Genomic DNA, 26,925 nt, shown 5'->3' with positions numbered 1-26,925 from the left:
AGCGGCAGAAAACTGGGCAACACAGGCGAGCCGAACCCACCGCCCTACAGTCCCTCTCCCAGACACATGGTGTCCGGACGCGCTCTAGGAAATTCCCAGCCATGCTGCAAAGCGGGAGCAGCTTTGCAGCGAAATCTGAATTTCGACGAGAAATCCCCTCCTTGCGCTCCCATCCTCTCGCTCGGCTCCCAGACACTGAACAGAGTTTGGCTTCCGGTCCGTCCTCATACAGCCTTGGAACGGGACTAGTCATGAAAGCCGGGCTGGGAGGGGTCGGGAGGATAGGACCCTACTGCTCTGCAGCCCTGCGCTCCGTGTGGGCGAGGAGTCGGGGTACGGGCGAGTTCCCGGGCGATGGTACATTGACCCGGGCGAGCTCCCGGGCGATGGAAGGTCGACCCAGACGAGCTCCCGGGGGATGGAACGTTGACCGGGGAATGGAACGCTGACCTGGGCTAACTCCCCGGGGGATGGAACGTTGACCCGGGAATGGAACCTTGACCCAGGAGACGAGGCTCCAGCGCCTTGCACCCCCCTTGAGCCCCGGTAGCGTAGCCTGATTTCTCGGAAAAGAAAGGCTTAGAAGAAGGCGCTCCCTTGTGCCTTTTTTGTATTGGCTAACCGGAGGCTTTCCGCTCCGTCCATTGGCTGCCAGGCTACTGGAGGCGGGCTATCGCCGACCCTCCTCCTTATTTTTTAATAAATGCGGGGAAGGGGCGGGGAAGTGTCTGTCTTCTCCCTTTCTGGGCTGCGATCGGTGAGCGCGGAGCCCGCCAGCTGCGTGCATCCGCGGGGCACATCTGGGCGAGCAGCAGCGAGCGGGGCGCAAGGCACATTCTACAAACCAATAGCAGGTATCTGCATTTCACCTCTTCCTCCTGCGAGCAGAGCAATTTGCAGCTGCATGGTCGCTGGTATGTGGGGCGGGCGAACCCCAGGTGGTGCGTTAGCCCAAGAACTTTGCTAAGCTTTGCCTCTTCTTTTTAAAGGCATTGGCTAACGTTTGCATTTGCAAATATAATCTGCCCCGCTTTGAGGCGCTTTTTATTTCTTGGCAACAACAGCTTCTTTGCAGGTGAGGTTTAAACTTTGGAAGTGGCACGTTGCTGCCTCACGCGGGCCAGCGCTAAACTCCCTCGTGCCGTCTGCCACTGCATTTTCACCTCGCTTTAAATGAAAGCATGGAGTTCACATCTCCATACAGAGATCAGAAAAGATCAGTACTGATGTGGAGTGCTGCGCGGCTCGCGTCCCGGGAGCCGATTTCATTAGCAAGCAGCCGCCTGTTGTGTTGACAATAAATGTATCAGTGATTCCTCAGTGGTGGTGTGGAGAAGGATAGTTGCGGATAATTGGAGGAAAAGCAACGATAGGGCAAGAAGGATGGGCTGAAATTGTAGTGAGGGACTCATGTTTAGGTTGGATATTGGGGAAAACGGTCAGGGTGGTTAAACACTGGAGTATATTTCCTAGGGAGGGTGTGGAATCTCTGTCACTGGAGATTGTAAAGAGCAGGTGGACAAACAGCTGTCAGGGATGGTCTAGATGGTGCTTGGTCCTGTCACGAGTGCAGGGAACTGCACTGGACGGCCTCTCAAGGTCCTTTCCAGTCCTATGATTCTAAAGCTCTCTGTTAACTTGAAGCAAAAACCCAACAAATATGACTCACCATCTGATCCTGGTACTGTCTCATGAGTGGTTTCATGCAGTAATGGAGAAGCTGGACCTCGGAAAGTTTGGAAACTCTCTTGCCTTAGGTCTCTGCCTACAAAAAAACACTGGCCCCAATACACACTGTGAGGGTAACTGGTGCTTGGGAAGGGCTCTGGAGGGCTTCTGCCCAGTGAAGGATTCCATCAGCAGCTGTGAGCCAAGATGATCAGGGACACCCTATACTCCTGGTGTCCCTAACCCTATGGCTGCCAGAAGCTGCCAGGGAATGGATCACTTGATACTCGTCCTTTTCTCTTTATTCCTTCTGGCAGTGGCCACGATCAGAGGACAAGATACAGGGCAAAATGGCCCTTTGGTCTGACCCCCTTTGACCATTTTCTTTTTCCTATGCAGTACACTAAAGCCTTCTTGTTCTAACTGCTCTGTTATGAATCCCACCTGAGCACAAAATAGGAATAGGAACATTTAGCAGTAGACACAGGTTATGGGGTCTGTTCAGGGCATCCTCTAATTACACAGAACTCTGGCTAACTTTCATAGGAGTCTGGGCTGAATAAATAGTGCTATCAGAGCTCTGTTGCTATCCCTTGCCCCCAAACCATATGAAAGAATGACCAAATGGAGCTGATCTTCTCTTTATTCAGTGAGGCTATAGATATGGTGGCCTCTTTTTGGCGCTGGGGTAATAGGGACACAAAAAATTGTATGGTAAAAGCTTGAGCTAAATGTACAAAAGGCTAAACCATTCTCATGTCATGTGTGCACTCAGTCTTTAATAAGTCCCATTGTCCCTGCATTTTGCAAGGGATATCCAGTCCACCTGGGGCCAGACATGCCACAAACCCACTTCTGTTAAACTCTAAGTTTTGCATCATTTATGCCCAAAACATCAATCAGAGCGTGCATGGCTTTACAGGGTGTGGAAGCCAAGCCAAAGCGTCAGGGAATCTGGAATAACATGGACAGTATTTATGAACACTAGGATTCATTAGAGAATAGGGGTTACAGTTCCATGAGTATATCCTTGCTGGTGTGGGTTAAATTGGACCTTGTAAATGAAGCAAAAAAGTCACTTGGAGCCTTGTCATATTAGTAACATTGATCGCTAATAAACATTTACAAAAGACAAGTTGCCACATGAACAGTTTATTTTCAAAGAGAAGAATTTGCTTGTGTATCACTGAGTAATTCAGAGACGGCAGAGAAATGTGTACATATGCTCTTTTGACTGATTACATAGTTTGTCTTCCATGTTACTATGGTTCCTTTTTCAGAGGAATGAACCAACAAACCATAATTTAGATGGTTTTGGAGCTTGCTGTGGACTTCCTAATAATTAAACTGTTTAGGGCCTCTACAGAACTGGAAATGGGACTGGGGTGAAAAAAAATACCACTTCCCATGCTTCTAAAAGGGGAAGGAACACTGAAAATTGACCAGTAGTCTGAACCCTTGTGCTGCTGTTAAGGCTGCATTCAGCTCTGGTGAGGAGGCCAGGGAGAAAAATGCTGGGAGGGGCATCCTGGCAATCAATAAATCATGGTCTGCAGCGCCTCCTGGAACAGAAAATGGTCTGCTCATTAGTGTCCAACAGGATAAAAACACCTTTAAACCACTGGAAAAAATGAGTGGCTGAAATCAGGAAGCATGGTGGGTGGGGGAAGTTAGACTAAGGCTTGGGATTATTCACAATACACATTTATTTGTAGCGATGAAGTCCTTGGGGCCTCCCACCGCTGGGAGATGTTGCACAAAAGTGACATCACCAAAAAGAACCAACCAGCCAGTGCAAACATTGGTTTGGATGATCCATTCTCAAACCCATCCTTCTGCAGCCTCAGGTCCTTTGAACCTACTTTCTAGCACTGGTTGGAGTATTGCTGCTCCTTAGCTAGTCAGGCCCTTTGTGGTCAGTATCATGCTGCTGTAGAATCATGCCCGCTCTTCCTTTGACAGTGTTCTGGCTCTGAATCTGTTACCTGAATTTTTGCACAGTGCCCTGAGTGTGAGGATTTGGACAATGAAATAAATAACTTATCACTCAGAGGAAGTGGGGTGTAGGAACAATTTGTAGAGTGGGGGTTCTGAGAACTCCTGAGCCTCTGTATAATGACTACTGTAAATCCTCTATATAATAGAAACCACTTCAGGTCAGGGAGTGCTGCACTTTGAGTTCCAGCACCTATGAAGGAAACTCTTAGGTTGGGTCCACAAAACCCACTTGAAATCCCTGTTTGGAAGGTAGGCCATCCATGCATAAAGTGGGAATGGATTTCCTTGGGCCATCTGGGCACAATTCCTGTTGACTACAGTTGTGGGCTATGATGAAACACAGCTCTTGTTAAACTTAGTTGGGTGTGTGCCTACTGGTGCTTTTCAACTCATGCTTGTTACCAGCATGCCCAAGACCAGCTTGCATAATGGTATAAAATTAGACTTTTTTACCTAGTTTGCGTTGTGCAAAAACAGCTTTAGAAATTCAAATAGTCCATACACCTGTTCTCTTGCAACAAAGACCCTGATCCTGCTTACATGAGGCATCTCGCTGAAATCAACAGCACTAAGTGTCCGAGTAAGGATCAGGCCCTAAAACATAGCTGAACTGACTTAAAGCCAAAATGGAATAAAATTACACACAGGCAGAGAACTCCAGCTTTTTCAACACGATGCAGATTAAATCTGCTGAGCTACAACAAGAGGCCCTGTGACTAGGGGAAATTCTTGGTTTTGAACTCTAGCGAGGCTGAATGCACTATAATTAGATGATTCTCTGAAATGCTAACTGCATTTTCCTGTACGTTCGTGTAGGTATAAATAGCTCGGTGCCGCATTCCAAGCTCCGCCCAAGTGGCAGGGGTAGGTAATGGAGTTTAGGCAGGGAGGAAGGATAGGAAGTGGTCATCCGGCTAACTAAAATCATGCAGGATTACGGAGGTTGTTGGCCAAGAGAGTTCCGGATTGGAGAAGTTCAACCTGCATTATTCCAAGAAACGCTAACCTATGGAGCATATCAAGTTACTAAATAGACTTCAGAGCAAACTTGATAGACTTTATGTTCTCACTCCAGGAATAACTCCACTAAGCCCCCTGGAGCTTTACTGGTATGAGGGACGGTAGCATCAGGCCCCATAGGCCCTAGCTCTTATACACCGTGGCTACAGTTACACTGGGTCAGTGGTTGCCAACCTTTTCGAGAGGGGGACCTATTTTGACAATTCACTGCGACTTTGTGACCCACGACCATTCAAAGCAGGGGGGGTTTCTTCCCTGGGAAATTTTTTTTTATAAATCTTGATTTGCCCCTCCCCCTCGCTCCCCTCCTGCCCTCAGGCTTAAAACCCAAAACGCCCCCTCAACTACCTCACCCCAGTGGCTCTGCTGCCCCCTGCTGCTCCTTTGCTGGGCCGTTGCCGCCACACGGCTCCCCCAGCCCTCCCACTTCCTTCCCACACCTGCAGTATGGGCAGTTCTCTGCCCTGCCACGCTGAATTGGAACTCCATTTAATTGGTTTAACAGCCGGATCCATCCTGCTGGCTGTTAAACCAGTTACACTGAGTTCCACTTTAGCACAGCAGGGCAGGGACTGGAGGCCAGAGGAGTGAGCGGTTACAATGGTGGGAATGGCAGATGACTCCTGAAAGAGCCACAGGTGGCTCAGAGCCACCCAGCTATCGACCCTAGAAAATCTAACAGCAACCCAGGTTTGGGTCCCGACCCATAGGTTGGGAATCCCTGCACTAGAAGCGTCTGTCAACAGACGTTTCTGTCGGAAGAGGTTTTCCGACAAAACCCGGTCAGAGCGTGGCCGTCCGCTCTGTCGACACAACGGCAGACTGGAAGCGCAGCAGACAGGGCTGGCCAGCGTCCTGGCCGCCCCCTCTCTAGCATCCACCCCGCTTTTTGTCGACGGACTCTGTTGCCAAAGGCGCTCGTCCTCATCTGGGGGAGGCAGAAGGTGGTCGGTGAAAGTGCTGTCTCCTGTTGGCAGTGTCCCTCTTGGAAAATAGCTCCCTGTATCCCCTGTGTAGAGCATTCCTCCTCAGCGCCAAACACAGCCTGTGCGCCTTGCCCCAGAGCTTGACAAGTGCCATGAAAAGGCGGCTTTGCACCAAGTCATCTCTTGGGGTGAAAGTGACTTAAATTTCAGGTCCTTTCCTGTCACGTACGAGAGACAAAACGCATGGTGTGTGTGTATGGATGCTCTGCCAGTGTTCTTGACAAAACTGGGGCTCGGTCAACAAAACTCTCCAGTGTCACTGTAGCCAGTGAATAGCTCATGTAATGTGTAAGCTCTTCAGCTGGTGAAAGTAAACACCACTCTGTTTTAAGTCAGTGGAATTGCATCCACTCAGGCTCCGGCCCTTCAGAGCCAAAGGCGATGGTAGCAATCCGCAGAAACCAACAGAATACGACGTGCTTTTTGTTACTATGGCAACATGGATTCGAATGAGGCTTCCCCCCTCCCCGCCCGCCGTGCTCCTGAGAGTGTAAATCAGTTAATTGGGTCACTTTCATCGTTTTTATTAGACTGCTGTTAGGCAGGCATCCAGCACGGTGTGAGGAATTTTTCACCTAAACAAATGGGGGGGGGGGAATCATCTGTTGCGTTGGAATGTTTGCAAGACCAATGTTCAGTCAGCTTGGCAGATGCTTGGCCCTAGCGGGGATTTCCAGCTGTTGTTGTGCTGGTGGCTGGCAGCTGAATGGCAAACAAAGGTGCAAGTGAGCTGGTGCACCATGGTGTATGGAGCACTGCTAAGACAGTGGCTGGCTGGGGGCAGGGTGTCAGTCTTGTCCTTTTCTCTCCCCCAACCGACCAAAGTCGAGGCTGGGAGCAAAGGCTGCCTGGAAAGCCCTGGGCGTGTGGGGCTGGCAGCCGGGAGACCAGGCACTGGTTCAGGGTCCCAGGGGTGCTGCAGTACCTGCCCCTCCTTAGCTCCCTTCCTGTGCCTCATAGCGCTGCCTCCACAGCTTCAGTTTGTCGGGGAACAGGAGCAATGCAGGGCAGGGTCACCAATAGAGACTGCCCCCAGTTCTGAGCCACCCATCCTGCGCTCCACCCTACACATGCAGCCCACCTCACCCACCTCCAGCCCCCTGCCCTGAGCCCCTCCCACATATACCCCACCCACCTACCCACCTCCAGCCCTCTGCCATGAGCCCGCCTCACACCCAGGCTCTCCCCGGACTCCTCCCCCCCATATCCAGCCTTGTGCCCTGAGCCCCTCATACATCCCAACCCCAACCCCAATTCCAGCAGCCTCCACACCCCCAGCCCTGACTCCTGCACCCCTCACACCCCCAACCCTCTGCCCCGAGTCCCCCACATTTCACCCCCCACTTAAATTTCTTACAGGTACTGTCCTATCACAACACCACCTGCTGTGAAACCCTCCCTCCTCCAGAGCAGGGCGAGCTGTGACAGGACAGTACCTGTGAGATGTTTAAGTCACTTGCACTCCAAGAGATGATTTGGTGCAAAGCAACCTTTTCATGGCTTTCCTCAAGCTCTGCTGCCTGGGCGTAGGATGTAGAGATGCGCTTGGAGTTTGGGAGGAATGCTCTACACTGGGGGGTACAGGAAGTTATTTTCCAAGAGGGGCACTGCCAGAGACGTACAGAGGCTGTGGTTAACATTACTGTTTTTATTAAATGTCTATTTGATTAATTTCTTTGGGTCTTCCACGCCCCGATTTACAAGCAGATGCCGACAGCTGTTCCAGCAACTGCAGGCCAGATTCTGCTCCTGGGTACAAAATATTCTCTCCCTGTGAATCAGTGGAGTTAGTGCATTTACACCAGTGTAACTGAAAGTAGAGGTTGGGTCTTGATGTCCATCTAAATTGTGCTCTTTCCCTTATTTGCTTAGGGGTATCGTGATAGCACTGGACCAGGGTCCCATTGTGCTAGGCACTGTACAAGCACAAAACAAAAAGCTACTCCTTGACCTAAAACAGCCTTGAAAGCAGATTTCAATCCAGTGTGAACAGTAGGGCCAGTCACTTAGGGTATGTCTCTACTTACTGGATGATTTAGCCGATCAGGGTCAATCTTCTGGGGTTTGATTTATTGAGCATGTCCCTTGTGGGGACATGCTAAATTGAACCATCAGAGCTCAACAGATGACCCTGGTACTCCTCATTCTCACCGGGAATAAGGGAGGTCAATGGGAGAAACTCTCCCGTTGATCTCCCTCTATGTGGACGGCCTGATAAATCGATCTTAGATACGTCGATTCCAGCTACACAATTGTCGTCACTGGAATTGCATAGCTAAGACCAACTTTCTGGTGTAGCGTAGACCTGCTAATCTCTCACAGTGTCTCAGTTTCTTTAGCTGTAAAATGGGGATAATAGTAGTGAGCTTTGAGATCCTTGCATGGTAGTTACTATTTATTTATTGCTATTAATAGTAATTTATAATGGGCTGTCTGCTGCAGATCCTGGGGGCATTTAATAGTTTTGGTATTGGTTATGTGTGCACAATAATCTGAACATTTTGACATCCCTGTATATTGTCTGTTAAGTACAGACCATGTATAAGAGATAGAAAATGACAGTTGCCTTGGCCAGTGGTGCTTATCCTCTAACCCACATTTCCAATTGCTGCTGATTCCTGATTTCTGTTCACTGTACAGAAGAACATTTTGCCCGATTTCAGTGTGTGCCAGTGGTGCAGTTGCACAGAGGCATTTAACGGGTCCTGCAAATTTCCCTTGCAGGATGTGTGACAGGAACAGCGGAAGACGGCTCAGGCAGTGGCTGATTGAACAGATCGACAGCGCCATGTACCCAGGACTGATCTGGGAAAACGAAGAGAAAAGCATGTTCCGCATCCCATGGAAGCATGCTGGGAAACAGGATTACAACCAGGAGGTGGATGCTTCTATCTTCAAGGTATCTTCAAGACTGCATCTCTTTGCTTAACGCTGCTCACGCGTCCTTGTCATTTGTTGCATGTACTGGGCCCATCACCTTCCTGCACTGCCGCTGACCGTGAGTCTTTAGACCTCTGGGGAATTGCCAAGTGCCCTTGAGTCCCACTGACTTTGCAGAAAATGCTCAGACGGCTTCTATTTTTGGCAGTAAAACAGACTTCCATCCATGCATGATTTTTTTTCCAGCGAGGATTGCCTAGAGCTGCAATCCTCCTTTAAAATAAAGTCTTTGGGCATTACTCATACATCGCCTCCCAGTTCCCAGTTCCCAGAGCTAGCACTGCTCGATAGGCCTGGTTTAACATTTTCCATCAGAATTGCAGTTTGATGGAAAACTAGGGTTTGCAAAGATCCACTTCTCTCCAGAGATGAAATCACTTACAGTGATGGGGGTCCTGGTAGAGCGGCTTTCCTGTGGCAGTAGGTGAGATCTAGCTCAGACATCCTGCGTAGCCCTGCTGGCTGCTTTGAGGCTGGACAGGGGTAAAAGCAGAATTTGACCCAGTGAGTCTCCGACTTTTCAGGATTTTATGGCTTCTGAGTTGAAAAAGACCAAGATATTGAATTCAGATTATATTGGTGGTACTAACTGGTCTTTTCCTGGTTTTTATGGTGAATAGTTACAGTAAACCCTCAAAATACGTGGATTCAAGCTGCGTGCAACTCACTTTAACGTGAGTTAAGCACAACTTGAGGCTGCTCTAAGAACCCCTTTTCCCTGCCTTCGCCCAGTGGTGCTGCTGTCAGGCTGACAGCCATGCAGCTGGGGGAAGGCAGGGAGAAACAGCCAGTGGGCTGGTCAGTTTCCTGGGTCCCACAGGCAGCGGGGAGTTGGGAACCAAGCAGCAGCCTGGTTCTTGGCTTCCCATCTGGACTTGTGTGAAAATGTGAGTTACACGGTGGTTGTAGGAGCGCAAGCCCCATGTAACTTGTGGTTTTTTTACCACAAACTTTTATCTATAAGCAAGGTTACAGCCCCTATCCTGCAAATGCTTATGGATGTGCACAGCTTTACTCACTGCTTAAGGTCCCAATGATTTCTGTCAAGTGTCCTCAAGAGCAAAGCCTAAAGAAATACTTTATGGCACACCAAAACTGTTCCAAACAGGTCAAGCCTGCTAATTTAATATTGTTTTCCAAATCAAGGTGTGCACATTCTGTTGTGAGTCACTGTGCTGACAAACTCTTTCCAATGTCCCTAGACATGGATTTTCACTGTACTGTGACAATAATAAAAACATCTAGCTCTTAGGTAGATCTGAAAGTGCTCCATAAAGGAAGTCAGTATCATTATTCCCATTGCACAGATGGAGAAACTGAGGCACAGAGCAGGGAAGTGACTTGTCCAACGTTAAGCAGCATGCCAGAAAGCAAGCAGAGATTAGAAACCAAATCTCCTGATCTCACTTCTGAGCTGTGTCAACTTGACAGCACTCTCTCCTCTGCAATGACACTGAAGCAATCACACCCGACTTGAGGGATAACTATTTAAAAACACTTGATATTGTGGATGTGATCTCCAAGAATGAATGCACTCTTGTGCACCTGCTGTGCAGAAGCAATTAAAAAACCCATTACTGTTATTATGTGGAGCACAATTGTGTTAATTGCAAATACATTTTTTTGGAAATCATATCTTCTGTGAGCAAGAGTATTGAGCAACCAGATTGTTTAGACTTGTATAAAGCTGGGACACACCAATGAATGCAAAGCTTAACACTCTCCCCACATCTCTCACTTGCTTTCCCATTATGATGAGGTAGTTAAAAAGCCAATTGTGAACTGTGGCAAACTGTGTAAGTCACAATCTGTGCAAAATTCTGTAAAGAAAAGAATTTCACATCCTGCGCGTGAGTGGCACCATCCGAGCTATTTGCATGCAATAGTCTCCCATCTTGGTTTGTTGCCAGATTTTGAGACAAGAGGTTTTTTGTTGTGTTTTTTTTTTTGAAAACTTGATTAAAACTTATTGCAGCTTCCTTCTTTGTAAGCTCTGACTCACAAGTGTGCTGATGTTGTGGGCCAGATTTTCTCACGCCTTATGCCTCGAGCATTCTTTGCCACCTCCGCAAAATGATGGTGGAACACTATTCCTGGGAAAAGTGAACTCTGAGTGGGAAGCATTTGACGTGGGTTTAAATGATGGCTGTAGTGCTTTGGAGAATCGGGCTCTTTGTGATTCAGTGTGAAGGATTGTAGTTAGGACTGTGACCCAGGAGATGAGGATTCAATTCCCACCTCCAATATACTTGCCCAAGGTCATCACAGGAGTGCGTCTCTGTGCCTTAGTTTCCCATTGGCAAGAATTGGATAGCAGCTCTTCTCTGCTTGCCAGCAGTGTTGTAGCAGAGGATAAACCCAGTGAAGGAGCTGAGACCCTTCAGGGAAGGGGACCAGGCAACTACCCATGAGAGGTGGTTAACTCTGTGGTGGAAGTCACTGGGAGCGTCGCTGGCGGAGGACATGAGGAAATGGCCTTGAGGAAGAAATGTGAGATTTGCCCCCGAAGTTATAAACCAGGCTTCCAATTTTAGCCTTTAACTGATCAAAAGACAATGAAATTGACATTTAGGTGCTAAACCTTGGAAAAGGCTACTTAGATCTACAGGCTTGTCTACATGGCGCAGCAATGCAGGCTGTGGGGTCATGGTTTGTAAAGTCCATTAATGTGCTGTACACTAATTGGTCCACGTGGTCCCTGATGCGCTTTAATGTGGTGGTGTTTGAAAGGGTACAGGTTGAACCTCTCTCATCCAGCACCCTTGGGACCTGACTGGCACCAAACAAGACAATTTGCTGAACTACAGGTGGTCAATATTGTCTAGCACATTACCAACATTTAGGGGTAAATTACAGCTAAACAACAGCACAGAATGCTGAAAACCAGGACTGGGGGCTATAAACAAACTTTATGGGACCACAGAAAACCTGGCCACACCTATGGTAAGTGGATATTTGGCGAATTAAAATCATGCCCGACTATGGATGTTACCAGATAAGAGCGTGCTGGACTAGGGAGGTTCAGCCTCTACTACATTAAAGCACTGTGTAAGCGCATTACCAAGAAGTTGCTCATTGCTGTGTATAGCAATAGCCCCAGAGCTCACGGATTTTGTGTCTTTTTGGCAGAAAAATTGCAACCTGCTAAAAATAACCCTCCCCCCCGAAAAATGAAATGACTAAACCCCATAAACCAGAAGTTCTCATTTGGAAGCTGGTTCTTCAGCTCAGGGGCCGCTTTTCTCTCGTGTCTCAGGCTTGGGCCGTTTTCAAAGGGAAGTTTAAAGAAGGGGACAAAGCTGAGCCAGCCACTTGGAAGACAAGGCTGCGCTGTGCTCTGAACAAGAGCCCGGACTTTGAGGAGGTGACGGACAGGTCCCAGCTGGACATCTCGGAGCCATACAAAGTGTACAGGATCGTCCCAGAAGAGGAGCAGAAATGTAAGTGTCCTGATAAACACAGTGACTCGGTCAGCAGCCCCCTACCTGCCGAGCATTGGAGGGCTTTGTCGGAGAAGAGCGGTTGTGTCTGGTTATTAAAGCAGTGCGAGAAGACAGACTTACACCGGCTTTGCCATGTGTTCAGAGCCCGAGCTGCGGTTCCTGTGTGTCCACATCCCTCTGTCCACTGAGTAGACTGTAGCCTCTAGCTCAGCAGCTTTGATCACATGATGCACCTCTGTGACACTGTCCCACTCTTTCCTAGGTCTGTGGGGTAGGGATTCACAGCTGGGGATAGGCAGGCAGAGGGCAGATGTGGGAGATCAAGGGGTTGGGAGAGGAGAGGACAGGAGGCCATGTGTCTTATTTCCCTCAAACCCACATGGAGAAAGTTAATGTAGCTTTAAACTGTTTTCACTTTTCTGTAACCACATGGACTGGAGAATCCTTGTCCGGGAGGATTCTGGGGTTGCCCCTTAGCACAGAAATGCTTGGCAGGAAGCAGGCTGCTGGGGAGGTGGAGAGGGACACCGCACGGCAGATGCCTGGGACCTGCATGTGCAGATCCACTGGAAACCCAGGCCATCAAGCTCTTGTTCCCTGGGAAGGCGAACAAAGGAGCTGGGGAAAACTCCCATGTGGAAAATTTGATATTCACCCTCCTTCCTGGGGTGTCATCACACAGCTACCTGTGTGGGTGACACGATTCCCTTTGAGTAAAACACCAAACAACTGAGCCTGCTGCCTGAGACATTCACTGACAATACTCCATGGCCGTCTGGATCAGAAGTTCTGATCCTGTTCCCACTGACACCAGCATAAACCTAGCACGATGCCACTAAAGTCAAAGGAGTCCTTTTGGGGCAAATCAGGGCTGAGATCAGAATCAGCCCTGAAGTCTGTCTCAGTGAAGGGTTTCGATGTGCTTTGGGGCATAAATTCAGTCCTGGTGTCCCTTGCTAACCGGTTTCAATCTGTACAGCTGCTGGGGAAGTAGACTAACCCTTCCTGCACTGCCCAGCAGTAAAAGCAGCGACGATAGTAACAGAGAACATTTGTTGGTGTGGTGTCCGGTCTGGTTTCAGCTGGGCTAAGTTTATTTTTATTTGTGGTTCTGTTTGTGCTTTTTGAAAAAAAAGTATGCAAAATCTGGTTGTCAGGAAATCTGCCTTTAGCATCTCGGTCTCTGAAAACTTCATTTACACAAAGGCTTTATATTTCTGTACACTTGTTATAAGCATTATTCAAATTGTATTCCATGTTCCCTTCAGCAGTTCAGAACTGTGCTTTGGCAGGAGTCAAAAAGTCTCCATTTCCTCCAGACCGGTCAGAAAAATTGTCCGCAGCCCCAGAAGAGCCGTGGCGCTTTTCTGGATTTGGTCTTATTCACACCTGTGCAACTCCCTGGGCTCAGCCCTTTAGGCCTTGCTCTGAGAAAACTCCTATTGATTTCCCTGGGAAGGGGAAGGTTCACAGTTGCAGGCACAAGGAGGTGCACAATTCCAAACAGACAGGTGGGCTCTAGAGTGGTACATCGTCACGTGAAATTCCCCATGTGTCTCAGGAAGAGGTAAGAGCCCATGAAGGTTTCTTTATTTTAACAGTGGTAAAAAATTCCCAAAAGCAAGTCACCCCCATCACAGAGCCTTCTTTTGCATACTATATGGTCTGTCTCCTTCTCAGATCCTTGCACCGGTATGACGCAGTGTCTGGTTGGGTGTTGATTCCTTGTCTTTCTTCCCAGGCAAAGCAGGTATAGCCAATGGAGGCAGCTTGAATGAAGTCGCTGACATGGACTGCAGTCCTTGTGCAATAGATGATCTAATAAAAGAAGTAAGTAACTGTTGAAGTGAAGAGATCTGTCTTTGATTGGAAGAGCTAGTGATGGTAAAGTTTATCCATGAAATTGCAGATTGCATTTTTCTAGCGATAGCGCCAAGCAGCCAGAGAGAACTGCATTTTGATATCACTGGTGCTAGAAGAACAAATCTTCCTGTTTTCCATATGCTAGTTATATTCGTTCATGTAACACCATTCACAGACCTGCAGTGGTTGCTTGTCATTTCAGTTCGTCTTGGATTCACATATAGTTAATACGAGTTTCACCAGAGGGGCAGAATTTTGCGTCTGTTTCCCTTTATAGTGATGCAAAATTGGTCGGCAGAATTCTGCTCTCAGTGTACCCATGAAGTCCAAGGCCCATGTTTCTAATCACTCATAGAGTGGAAGAGATCACCAGTGTAATGGTATCTCTGCTGCTCCAGTATGTTTGCTTGTATTACTGCAGGTGAAGATGGTTAGAAGATTAATTGATGCAATATGATATTGACTGTCCTTGATAGGATGTTGATTACCTGAAATGGTAATATTCCTTGACCTCCTTGTTGTTGCCTGGGTGATTGAATTGATTTTCTGTCTTCAGTCCCCTTGTGTAGACGAATACCTTGGTATGATAAAGAGAAGCCCTTCCCCACCTCAGGACAACTGTAGAAACCCTCCAACATCAGACTGGTGGATGCCACAATCTAGCCCTGGTAAGAAACTAAGAAACATATGCAGGACTTGTAGAACCATGTCTAGTTTGATTGGGTAATCCCTCGGGGACACAAACAGGATGGCCAAAGCTATTTGGGGTCATCTCTGAATAACTGTCTGTATTTTTGATGCTTGTGGAGGATTTATTTTGTTGGAAGAAAAAGTTTGTTAAGAATGTCTAAAATATCACCATACGTCACATTTAGATCTCTCTGTGAATGGTCTTTGCAATGGCACTTGTTATGACCACCACCTTTCAGTAATTTGTCAGGGGGTTCTCTCCAGCTCTGCATACATTCACAAGCTGCAGAGCTAAAGAATAAGGTGCATGTCCTCCTTGCAAGGATGGTGGCTGACTTTAGTGAGATGGGGTCTTTACCATCCTAGCTCCCACGTTGGGAATCCCAGTTATCTCTCTGCTCATTTGCCATGGGAAGGGAGCCACTGATGAGGGCTAGGCTCTTTGGAGGGGTGGTGGTGGGGTTCTTCTCCCATGCAACGTGTAGAGATAAGGATGATATTGAAGGGAAGAATTTAGTGTTTGAGAGAAAACATCAGAGCAGTGAAATGAGAAGGCATTGTGTCATTGCATTTTTCCAAAACAACAAGAAGTCCTGTGGCACCTTATAGACTAACAGATATTTTGGAGCATAAGCTTTCGTGGGCAAATACCCGCTTCATCAGATGGATGAGAGGAGGATCTAAATTTACAGGCTCATGAAAAGGAGGGAGTCCCAGTCAAGAGGAGGGCCAGAGTTGGCAAGGTGGATTCAGTCATGGAGGATGTGGCTGATTATCAGCAGCTAATGTGGAGATGTGAACACTGAGAGGAGAAGCTGCTTTTGTAGTGGGCCAGCCACTTCCAGCATCTGTTCAATCCTTGGCTGATGGTGTGAAATTTGCAGATGAATTGCAGCTCTCCCGTTTCTCTTTGCAGTCTGTTTTTCAAGCTTTTTGTTGCAGGATGGCTACTTTAAAATCTGTTACTGAGTGTTCAGGGAGACTCAAGTGTTTTCCTTGAGGTTTTTGTACGTTACCGTTCCTGCTATCTGATTTGTGTCCATTTATTCTTTTATGTAGAGACTGTCCAGTTTGGCTAGTGTGTATGGCAGAAGGGCATTGCAGGCACATGATGGCATGTAGTACATTAGTAGATGTGCAGGTGAATGAGCCCCTGATGGTGTGGTTGATGTCGTTTTTCAGGAGGTCCATGTGCTCGTGTCAGAACTTTATGCACAAATATAACTTTTCTTCTTCTCCTGCAGCAGGTCTGCCCCTGATGAACGGGTACTGCAGCTATGAACCACTGCATTCAGGTACTGGAAGTTCCATCCCTTTGCATGCTGCCATGCTTAGTTACATGCTGCGCCTTCCATCGGTATTTCGTAAGGTGTTGCTCATGTTGCACCTGCCGGCAGGCCCTGGCTTTGCTGCCGTCGTGGCCTTGTTCAAGCTCACACAGAACATAATCATTAAAAATGGCAGAGCTGTCGTAACGGGCCGCTTAGGGCTTAGTGCTCAGAAACACTCTGACTTCTTAAGCCACCGCTCTGTTCCATGCACCCAGGTGACGGGATTAAAGCAATAGCAGAGAATCAGGTGTCTGGGTGGCAGCCAGATCCTGACCAATGAAGTCATGCCTTTGCGCTGCTCCAGCAACACGCAATGTGGGCGGGAAGAGCCAGCCGGGGATTCCCTGGGCATAGGGAAGTCCCCGTGTGGCATGAGGCCATCCTAGCCAGCTCTATGCGAGTGCCTCCAGCCCTTACCAGGTGTTGAAGAGATGCCAAAAGCTGTCCCAGAGCATGCCAGATTTTGTGCTCTGTCCAGGATAGCTGTCATAGTTAGCACCACGTAGAGCAACCTCAAGACTGGTCTGGCTTGTGCTGGGGAGCAAACTGGCCCCTGGCTGCCTCCAGGATTGGAGAAGAGGCACGTAAAGGGGTCGTTAAGCCTCATTTGCTGTCCCTGCCAAGGGGCTGTCAGTACTTGGCTTGGCACAGCTGAGGACCTGGCTCTTGGTTGCAAATCCACTGTGCAGATTGTTTATCTGTGGCAAATCTGCTTTGCACCAGTAGAGGCGTTTGACAGAGACTTAACAGGTTGGTGAGATAACAAACAGCATGATTGGAAGGGCAAGTTTCAGCAGCGGTAGCAAAGGCAAATGCTTAAGGCAATATAATAAGTTATCAAGGTTACAATATAACTATATACAGTATAGTTATCAAGGTTACAATATCGTAAGTTATCAAGTGACAAAGTCTAAGAGGTGCCTTACAGGTTGAGAGTTAGTTGGTGGAAGGTTCCAGCTCACCCCCTCAGCAGCATAAAGTAGCTGTCTGGGTCAAAGACTGCTTTACGTTGGCTTCACAGAGGGCATGAGGAGCACAGTCTGCTCGGATGGAGGCTGTGCCAGGATGCTGGCTCCTTGGGTAATGAACAATGGCCTGTGAGGCACGTCCAAGGGGCAGTTAATACTGATGTTACTCCCCTGGCTGAGTGCTCGCCTGAGTTATGCAAGGGGCTGATGATGGAGTGAGGAAATCATCAAGATAAGGAAGGGTGTTGGAATCTTCCCCTAACCAGCTATGGCAAAAAGTACCTGGCCCTGTCTGTCTCCAGTGCCCGGCGAGAGGGGGAAGGAGCCTGGTGCCTGTGATCAGGGCCAAGTAAGCTGACCTGTGTCATCACATTTTGCAAACCATTCTGCTGTGGCAGGTTCTACCTAGCGGGGTAACTGGTAAAGCTGGTTAGATCCACCTACCTCACTAGGCTAGTCAGGGGAAGATAGATGCGTGGAGCTCTGGCGGCTTGAGAGGGTAAAATATCGCATGCTAGAGAGCATGCTGAAACTGTGCCAAAAATAAATGTCCCCAGTGGAAATTCTGAGAGGGTCAGGGAGGAAGCATCTGGGGTTTGTCTTTATTACATGGAAGATTGATCTGGTCAGGGTCAATCACCCTGGGTTCTATTTCGTGTGCCTAGTAAGGACACGTGAAATCAAAGTATCGATATTGCAAGGAGTAAGGGAGTTCGATGGGAGTTCCTCCCATCCATCTCCCTCTGTGAGGACGGCCAGGCAAGTCGATTGTAGATAAGTCAATTCCAGCTATGCAGTTGCCATAGCTAGAATTGTGTATCTGTAATCAACTTTAATGTCTAGTGTAGACCTGGCCCCACTCCCGTTAAATGTAGTGCTTGCTGAGGGAGCTCTGCTCATCGAGCTGGGTGACCTGTCCTGATTCTGGCCCCAGAGAGCAGTGAGGCTGCCTCTTACCATTCACTGCTTTGGAGTTAGATACAGCAAGTGTTTCATGGGCTCCAGAGCTTAAGTGGTGCTTTGCTCTCTTGTGATATCGGGTGGCTTTTCCTGCAGCAGTGGGTGGAGCTGTGGAAGGGTTTAGCTGCCCCCTCTGACTGGCCACGTGCGGGCATCTCTCCCTGCAGCATACTCCCAGATGGTGGTCAGTTTCTTTTATGGAGGGAAGATGGTTGGCCAGACAACTACCTCTTACCAGGAAGGCTGCCGACTTTCCCTGAGCCACTGTGACAAGCTGTGCAGCCCTGACAGCCTGGAGCACGTGCGGTTCCCTTCCACCGATGTCATCCAGAACGAGCGCCAGAAGCAGATCACCAAGAAGCTCTTTGGGCACCTGGAACGAGGGGTTCTCCTGCATAGCAACAAGCAAGGGATCTTCATCAAGAGGCTCTGCCAGGGGAGAGTCTTCTGGAGCGGGAACAACATGTTGTACAAGGACAAGCCCAACAAGCTGGACCGGGATGAGGTGGTCAAGATATTTGACCACAACCAGTTTGTCCGAGGTTTGTGGAACGTTCTCCCCTCTCTTGACCCACCCTCTTCATTGCAGTGGAATTTCCTGACCCCCCCTTGTTGTCCTCGAGCTCCAGCACACAGGCAGAGCCCTGTCACCTGGGGTGGGGTCTGCATCTCCTGTACTGGTAGGGTCAGATCCTCAGCTAGTGTAAATCATCTCGGGCGGAGGGCTGTTTTAAAGGCACTCACATGGTCTCCTGTTCCCATACTGTCTGAGCACTTTGCAGTCTTGGCTGTATTTATCCTCATTGCACTTATGTGAGGTGGGGCCTTGGGGAGCTGAGCCACGGAAGAGTGACCCACCCAAGGTCAAAGAGGAAATCTGTGGCAGAGCAGGGAATTTCATCTGGGTTTCCTAAGTTCCATAGTAGTGGCCTAGCCACTGGACCAGTCTTTCTCTTTTTGAAGTCAGCGAACCGAGGCTGATTAACACCAGCTCAGGATCTGGCCCAGGAATGCTTATTTAGTTGGTCCGTCCTTGCAAACACTTATACACACAGCAGCATCCCCTCCGCCAAGCGCTGTGGCTTCTCCCATGTGCCCTGTGGCAGCTGGGGATTGCATAAAACCCCCATGGCAGCGTTTTACGGCAAGCGGGGGCGCGAGCAACAGCCTACATGAAAAGTCTAACCAGCACAATGTCACATCCTAAATGCGCTCTGGTGACACTTAAGCTGTTAATACATTTTAATACAAGGCCAAGTGTTTCCCCTCAGGGGACAAGGCGTGTCGGTGGACTTCCCTGCGGTGGGACAAGAAGATCTTTAATCGCTCCTCCTCTAATGGTGCTAGATCAACAACTCTCAGCCATGAGCCCAGGGTGCCGTGGGGGCCCCAAACAGGTTTCAGGGAGGCTGCCAGGCCAGGCTCGCATTGGAATCTCAGGCCTGAGCTCTGCCTTGTGAGAATGAAGCCAAAGCCTGAGCAACTCTTCTGTAGGGGGCAAGCGCCCTGTGGCATGGGGCCCTGGGCAGCAGCCCTGCTTGCTGCTCCCTGTAATCGGCTGGGCTTTTATATATGGAAACCCAGATGAGGCACAAGTGGGCTGCGGAGTTTTTATGGTGCGTGTGTTGGGGGGAGACCTCAGCAAGCAAAAAGTCTGAGAGAAGTTTGGCCAGCGGGGAGAAGTTGCAGCCCAGTCAGTCTCCTGAAGCATTCGTGTGTGAGCAGGACTCTCAGACTTCAATGCACCGTGATTCTTTCTGACAACAAAAACTACTACACTACCCCAGCAATGGGGCTGGAGTCTGAGCCCACCCAAACCCCGCTGCCTGGAGTCCAGGGGCATAGACCGAGCCCCACTTCCCTGTATCCTGAGCTTTGCTACTCAGGGATGAAACCCTCGAACTTTGTCTTCGTCCCTGGGAGGTCGGGCTGCAGCTGCAGCTTTGGGCCCCAGCAATTCTAAACCAGCCCCTGTGGCCCCATTAAAAAGCAGTGGAGACCTGCTTTGGGATCCTGACCCACCGTCTGAGAACCCCAAGTAAAGGAATGGGAACTGCTCTTGCCAGACTCAGAGCAGCTGACAGCTCTGGACCCAGGCTGTTGACTTTTCAGACTAAATGGCTACAGAAGCAGTACAGCCAGAACAGGTAGAGCAGCCGGGCACTCCACTGTATGTCTTGTACAGGACTTTAATGAGGATTTCCTGCAGTGGGATTTTTAACCACCCCTTCATTTTCTCTTGCAAGACAAGCTAAATACCTTTCGCAGCCATGCCTGCGGTGCTGGCTGCAGGTGCTGGTGTGGATTTGCATACAACACCTACTGCAGAGGGGCATGTCCACACTTCTCCCTGCAGGTGAATAAGCCGCCTGCTGCAGCTGCGTGTGCTCCTGTCACACTGCAGTCGCTTGCTTGCACCCTTTCCAACCATCCATTTTTCTCCTGTTAGAGCTGCAACAGTTCTATTGCAATCAAGGCCGTTTCCCTGAGAGCAGAGTCCTGCTGTGCTTTGGTGAAGAGTTTCCAGACACGGTCCCGTTGCGCAGTAAATTAATCCTTGTACAGGTAAGGTGCATTCGTGAGCCACCACGGCGGTATGAGCTTCTCCTTCGTTCTCTGACAGCTCAGAAATGCAGCCCCAGGACTGTCGGGTTTCTGTCTCTAAATATGCCGAGGCGGATGTTACCAGCCTCGGAGGGATTGGGGTTCATGCAAGATAGGAACCTAACTGGTTTGCGTATGTGTGTCAATTGCATATTTAAAATGGGTATTTGCTTACACAAGTTAGCCATTAGGCACCCAGGCAGCCACTTAATTTTCTTCATTTGCACACACAAATCCCTAAATTGCTCATCTAATCATGTAGATTAGATGAGCAAATTAAGCACAGAACTACACAGACTACTGGTTTTAAAAATTTGGCCATACATTAAGCAGAAATGAGGGTTTTTTTTCCTCCCTTCCCCTCTATATTTTTTTTCTTGTGCTTTGTGTAATTAAAAAAGTATTTAGCAAATGACTATGCACCAGGCACCTGAGTTTGGTGACCTTTTTCTGACCTGCCACTCCTCCCTTCTAGGCCACTATCAGATAAATCCTTGCTACTGATTAGTTGTTACCAGCTGGAAGGGGGAGTCATTCAGAGAAGCAGGTGTAAGGGGTGAATGAACTTGAGCGTAGTGGATAATCTGCATGTAAAATCTTACAGCACAGAGACGATAGAAGAAGTAGTAGGAAAAACACTGGTGGTAAATTAAGCCTAGTTTATTACACCCGAATGGCTTTGTTGAAAGCCAGTAAGAAATTCAGGACCACCACGCCTGTAAGTTCGACACATCTTTGGCTTCTTGTGTGGATGACGTCCAGATACAGTCACCATGTTATGCGTAGTGTAGCACAGCCTAGATTACCCACTCAACACAGGCCACAGAGCAGGTGGCTCCAAGCTGAGTCATGGCCCAACCGGTGTGGTGACCTCCCGTGTGGCTGTTTGCAACACCATGAGCTCAGTTTTGGCCCAGACATCCATCTGTTGTGATGCCAGCCCCCCTGCCAAACTTGAGTGGTGCTGTGGCAATCCCATGCACCGCTCACTCGGAGTTGGAAGGGCTGGATGGTGAGGCAGAGCTCCTGAGAGGTGAACAAGAGGGCCAGTGAGGGGATGCATGTTTAAATGGCTCTCTGCTGCTCTTTCCAATTGAGATTAGAGCCCCACTGGGTTAAGCTTCGTAGACAGACTGTCATGAAGTGTGGGGGTCCCCAGGCCCTGCCCTCATCTGTAGCCAGATGTGACTCTCACTCAGCAGGGAGAACAGGAGGGTTATTAGTCGACAGGGACACAGCGTGGAACAGACTTGTCAGCACAGAAACCAGAAGCCATCAGTACACTCTGTCTTGTGGGGAGAGGGGGTCCCTGACCCGGGGCCCTGGCCTCCTTCCTGCCACTCCAGCCAGACAAGACTTTCCACTTAACTGACCAGTTCTGATTCAAACCAGCCAGGCCCCTCCTCACTCCTTTGTCCTGTTTCCCGGGGAAGAAAGGCATCACCTGGTTGCCTAGGTTACAAAGCACAGGGAGGGCCATCAACACTATGCACTGATGTTGTGCCTAGGGAAACTGAGGCACACACCTTGGGTTGCTACAGAACAGTAAGAAACACCTGCAAACTCACCAAGGGAGTAAAATCCTCACACCCCACTTGGCCACACAGATGTTCAGTGCCCTGAAGATCGTACAATTTAACTAGAGAAAAGAGGAGGACAAATGGGCTAGTGACTTGCTCAAAGCCATGCAGGAACTGAATCCAAGACCAGTACCATAAGCACAGGGCTACCCTTCAGCATCTTTCTGTGCATTTGGACCCTTCTCTTCCTTGTGGTATCTGATGTACTGTTCTGATGGTATCTTGTACACTCCTACAAGAGTGTTTATGAAGTAATGGGTGTATGTATGGTTGGGAGAAGTTGGAGGAAGATGTAGATCGTGTTCTCATCTTATTCAAACACCTTGCTGGTCTTCCCTTCTACCGTAGGTTGAGCAGCTGTGCATTAGACAGCTGGTGGAAGAGGCAGCAAAGAACTACAACAACAGCCCAATGCTTCCAGTAGCTGAAGATGCTCAACATGACCAAGTATTCAGGATCTTACCAGATGTCTGGCAGACACACCAAAGACCTCAGTTTAACAGAGAAAATCAACAGATCACTGTCTGAGTGCTTTTCAGAACAAACAATGGTAGGGTCAGTTTAGACGTTGGTTGGTCCCAGTGCTGGTTGAATTCCTCAGTAGAAAACATTGACTGAGAATCTAGGTCTGTTCTTTGTTGTTGTTTAAAATTAACAGAGCGATTAAGATTTTCATTTGTGAGCAAAGGAACTAGACCAGACTGCACAATTCTGGCTGCAGTTTATTGACTTGGGTGGCTTTTGTACCATCCTTTGTCTTCATCTAGTGCCAACAGCAAATAGACGAGGAAAGGTTCTTGAGTGGTGTGGGAGAGCGACTAGAAAGATCGGTAATACTAATACAGTGCATTGGGGTTGTCTGAGATCACCTCTTCTAAGTGTCTGTGACACTTGGGAGGGAATGTACAGCTTAGTTGTAGGACATGGAGCTATGATGACTTACAAGTGCTGAGGAGCTGCTGACAGTTTTCATCCTCTTTTCTGAAACCTCACTTTGGAAAGAACGGAATCTTGTGACAGATTTTAAATGCCGAAACCTATTGGAATGTTACCAGGGATTAAGTCCTACCACTGACTTCTAAACAGAGTTTGCAATACCCCTGACGGTAGAAAACGATGGAGACTTTTTAGAGCAAGTGTCCTTCTGCTTCCAAAGGATCAACTCCTGATGTAACTTCTTGTTTGCTTTTATGATTGAGTTTTTTTTTGTAAATTGAAGTATTTTGCTCTTTGGAAATAAATTCCCAAATTATTTGTAAATATCAAATATAGGAAACTAGCATTTCAATTGCGTTAGACATAGGGAAATACAAAATATAGCTTTAAGTTTGTAGGAAAAAGTTGTTGTTTAGTTGGCTTTAGCCTCAAAAATGCACATGCCCATGATTCGTGGGTGCCTGCTCGATGTGTGTCTGCTCAGCGCGACTAACAGACGTCCTCTTGCTTTTTGTGCGTATGCAACTAGGGAATGTGAATTTTTGCGCGATGGGGTTGTGTGCCTTACAATGGAAAGCCGAAAGCCAGTACGGCGCATGTGTCTCTGCTTGGCGATGTATTTATTTTATGCCTGATTTTAATCGATTTTGTAATTTGTATCTTGCAAATAAAGTGCTCTATTTTGTATCTCGTTTTATCTCCATTCATCTTTAGTGTCAGAATGACAGTGGTATCCATGGGGGTTCCTGGGGGGCCAGGTTCCCTTCCAAGGAGCAGAGTGCTGACTATTGCATCCTTTTGGGGTTAAACACGGAGAGGGATTATTGATCGTGGTCCACCAAGTTGGTACTCTCTTCCTACCCTTCCAATGATCTGATCCTGTAAGCTGGGCCCTTCCAGCTCTCACTGAATTGATTTTTGGCCCCATTTTCTCCTCTCAGCCCTGGTGTTTGAGAGAAGAAATCAGTTTCCATGTGCGGGTTTGTGCTGTAGTGCTGGATAGTCACTAAGACCAGGGCTACATAGGCCTTAAAGTTGATTGCAGATACACCATTCCAGCTACCACAATTGTGTAGCTGAAATGGACGTATGTATGATTGACTTATCTGGCTGTCCGCACTGAGAGAGGTTGATGGGAGAAACTCTCCGCAAACTCCTCACGAGATGGAGGAGTTAAGGGGTCAACTGTTACGTCCTGATAGTTCATTTAATGCATCCCAGTTAGGAGCACAAAAATGAGCCCCAGGAGATCTACAGGGTAGTGTAGACATACCCTAAGTCTCTACTTATTGGCAGGGATTCTAGTTTAAGGACCAAACCGTTTGAAATCAGCCTCAGTTTTGCCTCTGAGTTGTATGTGCCTGATTTTATTAACTTGCAAATGTCAATTCTTATCCTTTATTAGCTGAGGGTCTGTCATGCTGAAGAGCCTCAGTCATGGCCTTCATGGTACTGCGCCAGGGGCTGTACAAATAGAACAGAAATGGTGTGGAAGTATTTGTGAGGGGAACTGCGGCTTTCTGCAGGGACGGAGCAGTTAGTGTCAGTTCCAGGGATGGACCTGAGGCCTGTCGCACCTGTAACCTGTAATCTCCCTTTATGATCCAGCAAAGGCATTTAACTCCAGGCTTCTGGCTCCCCTGCCATTGCCTTTTCCGCTTGGAGATGTGTCTATTCCCCTCCTAACTGCAGTATTTCCAGGCTGCACAATTCCCTGACTTGTGTGAGATCCTCAATGAAGGCCAGGCAGCTTAAGCAGATTTCTCCTGCTTTCTCTTCACAGGCTAATAACAGACTACTTGCCAGCAGTGGTAAGGGTCCACTTTCCAAGGTGCTCTTTCTAAGCAAGCATGTTTTATTCTTAAGTTAAAAGCAATACAGAGGAAACGAAAAACCATAAAAGATCCTACTTGCACTCTGCTAAACCTAATAGCAATCACAGCTGACTCCAGTGTGAGCTCTGGCAGAATGATTAACTCTTTAAACCCCCCAAAAAGGCCTCATTTCTGATCCCAGGTTCAGAACAGCCTCCCCTAAGAACCAGTACACAGGCTACAAGTTTAGACCATGCGTTGTGCAGTTCAGGTGGGTTTGAACTGGAGTTTCCAGGAGCTGGTAATAAGTAGACAAGGAGGGCTTTGTTTCCACGTAAGAGTTTCAAAGGGCCTCGCAAATACTGCCTCAGATATTACCTTTACACGTGTTGTCTTCAATAGTTCTACGATTTCCCCAAGGCTTGTAGGAATCACCTTTCCTAGGAGAAGTACATGTAAGCCCACATGTACACAACTGCAAGTACATGTAAGCATGTACACAACTGCAAGGTTTAAGGTAATGGACTTCCCAAAGGTTTTACACTTCATACGATTTGGCATCATTCCTGGGGGTTTATTTGGGATAATGCAAGAATGTGCCCTCTGTCACAAGGCCTTCTGGTGAGTTTGCCAGCCTTGCTCCCAAAAACATTACTGTGGCCTCTCTCTTTCCAGACCAATGAGCACCTGCTCCAGGCACGTTCATCTCTGGCTAATGGGGCAGCTGTTATCTGCACAAATGACAAGGGGTTAAGACTGTCCAGCTGGTGTATGTGGCATAGTGATTTCAAAAGCCACCTGCCAGCTCAGCATCCCTCGATAGCTCTGCCCCTCCTTAAAGGCTTTGTTTTGCAGCACAGCCAGAAGCCAATGGAGGACTTCAGGTTTGTCTGCCGGCGTACTTCTGTATGTTTGCATACACCCTAGCAAGTTGCCTCTGAAATCTGGATTATAGGGGATGAAAGATGACAAGAATAATCTTGAGCCCCTCTTACCCCAAATAATGTCATGCAATGAGCTGGAGGGTACTGTTGTGCTAAGGAGGGATAACTCTAGTTCATGCTTCTTTCAGCTTTAGAGAGGAGCCATGAAGATTCCATATTGCCTTGCCCCCTGGTTGCCTTCTTCTCCCCCACGATTCTGTGCAACAAGGGGGTGGGAAGGTGACACAGCACCAGATCTTTGTGTGGGGGTGGAACAACACATGCCCACTTGTGAAACTCATGATGGGTCACAGGTGCAGCTCTGGCTTGTGGTTGGAAAAAAGTCCTTCTGCAGAAACCACCTCCGTCTGCATCTTCCTGGGTCTGCCTTTGGCACAGCAATGGGCTGAAGGGCACGAGTGCCAGGCCTGAGGCCAGAGCATATTATGTTGTATTACAACCATGTCTAGGAGGCTCGAGCACTGTAATCCCTGCTCCACACAGCTTCCGGTCAAAGCGTAAAGACGAGAAAATGGATGGATATGGGCTGATGTGGGGGCGCGCAAGGAACCAGTCAGACCACACCGGTCAGCACGACAGGCAGTGGGCTCAGCACACACGTCATCTAACGGTCGTCAAGTTTTTGTTGGTAACGGGTTATCAAGTTCCCAGCCAAGGAGACTTGGAAGGAGGACAACGCGCATCTCTCTCTGATCAGGATGTGGATTGATATGAACATTGGGTGACTCACTCCGGGCTGTAAGCGCTATTTACTCTAAGCACGGCCTGGTTGGCTTTATTCCCATCCAGAAATCTGAAACTGGAAAGCTGCCTGCTCCGAGAACACAATTAGCAGCATTTCTAGCGATTGGCCAGTAAAGGGAGGCTCGGCAGATGATTTCAGTGGGGCGATGCCAGATTGTGTACGAGGCTCTGGTGCAAAGCTTTGGCTGCCCTACTGCATACAATGCAGTGTTGCAATAGCAACCCTTGGCTTTTACACTGAGCTTTTCAGCTGTCGCTCTCTACCTGGTCTACGGAAGAGGTCAGTAGCGTCTCCCCCTTTTCACACATGGAGAAACGGAGGTGTAGGGCAGAGACATGAGCTGCCAAAAGATCCCCCAATATGCCATTAGCAGAGCTGGGTTTTGACCCCCCCAACTCATCTGAGTCACAGTGCAGTGGACTACCCACTAGGCAG

At 48.4% G+C, this 26,925-nt stretch overlaps 1 protein-coding gene across 2 annotated transcripts; it reads left to right on the top strand.

The window, feature by feature from the left end:
• Positions 1-769: 769 nt before the first annotated feature.
• Positions 770-23,673, top strand: IRF8 (interferon regulatory factor 8). Of its 2 annotated transcripts, none has more exons than XM_075008771.1 (9): positions 770-854; positions 8,397-8,571; positions 11,869-12,052; positions 13,797-13,885; positions 14,475-14,586; positions 15,856-15,903; positions 18,035-18,409; positions 20,317-20,432; positions 22,400-23,673. In XM_075008771.1, exons 2-9 carry the CDS (start codon positions 8,398-8,400, stop codon positions 22,577-22,579), a joined length of 1,278 nt encoding a protein of 425 aa, XP_074864872.1. In that variant the 5' UTR covers positions 770-854; position 8,397; the 3' UTR covers positions 22,580-23,673. The 2 variants fall into 2 exon arrangements, with proteins under 2 accessions (XP_074864872.1, XP_074864871.1); XM_075008770.1 differs by having other exon boundaries at positions 15,853-15,903.
• The last annotated feature ends 3,252 nt before the right edge of the window (positions 23,674-26,925 follow it).

The sequence above is a fragment of the Carettochelys insculpta genome, chromosome 14 (genome assembly GCF_033958435.1).
Source record: "Carettochelys insculpta isolate YL-2023 chromosome 14, ASM3395843v1, whole genome shotgun sequence".
In the NCBI taxonomy this organism is placed as follows: domain Eukaryota; kingdom Metazoa; phylum Chordata; order Testudines; family Carettochelyidae; genus Carettochelys; species Carettochelys insculpta.
This window is presented reverse-complemented; position numbering and strand designations above follow the sequence as displayed.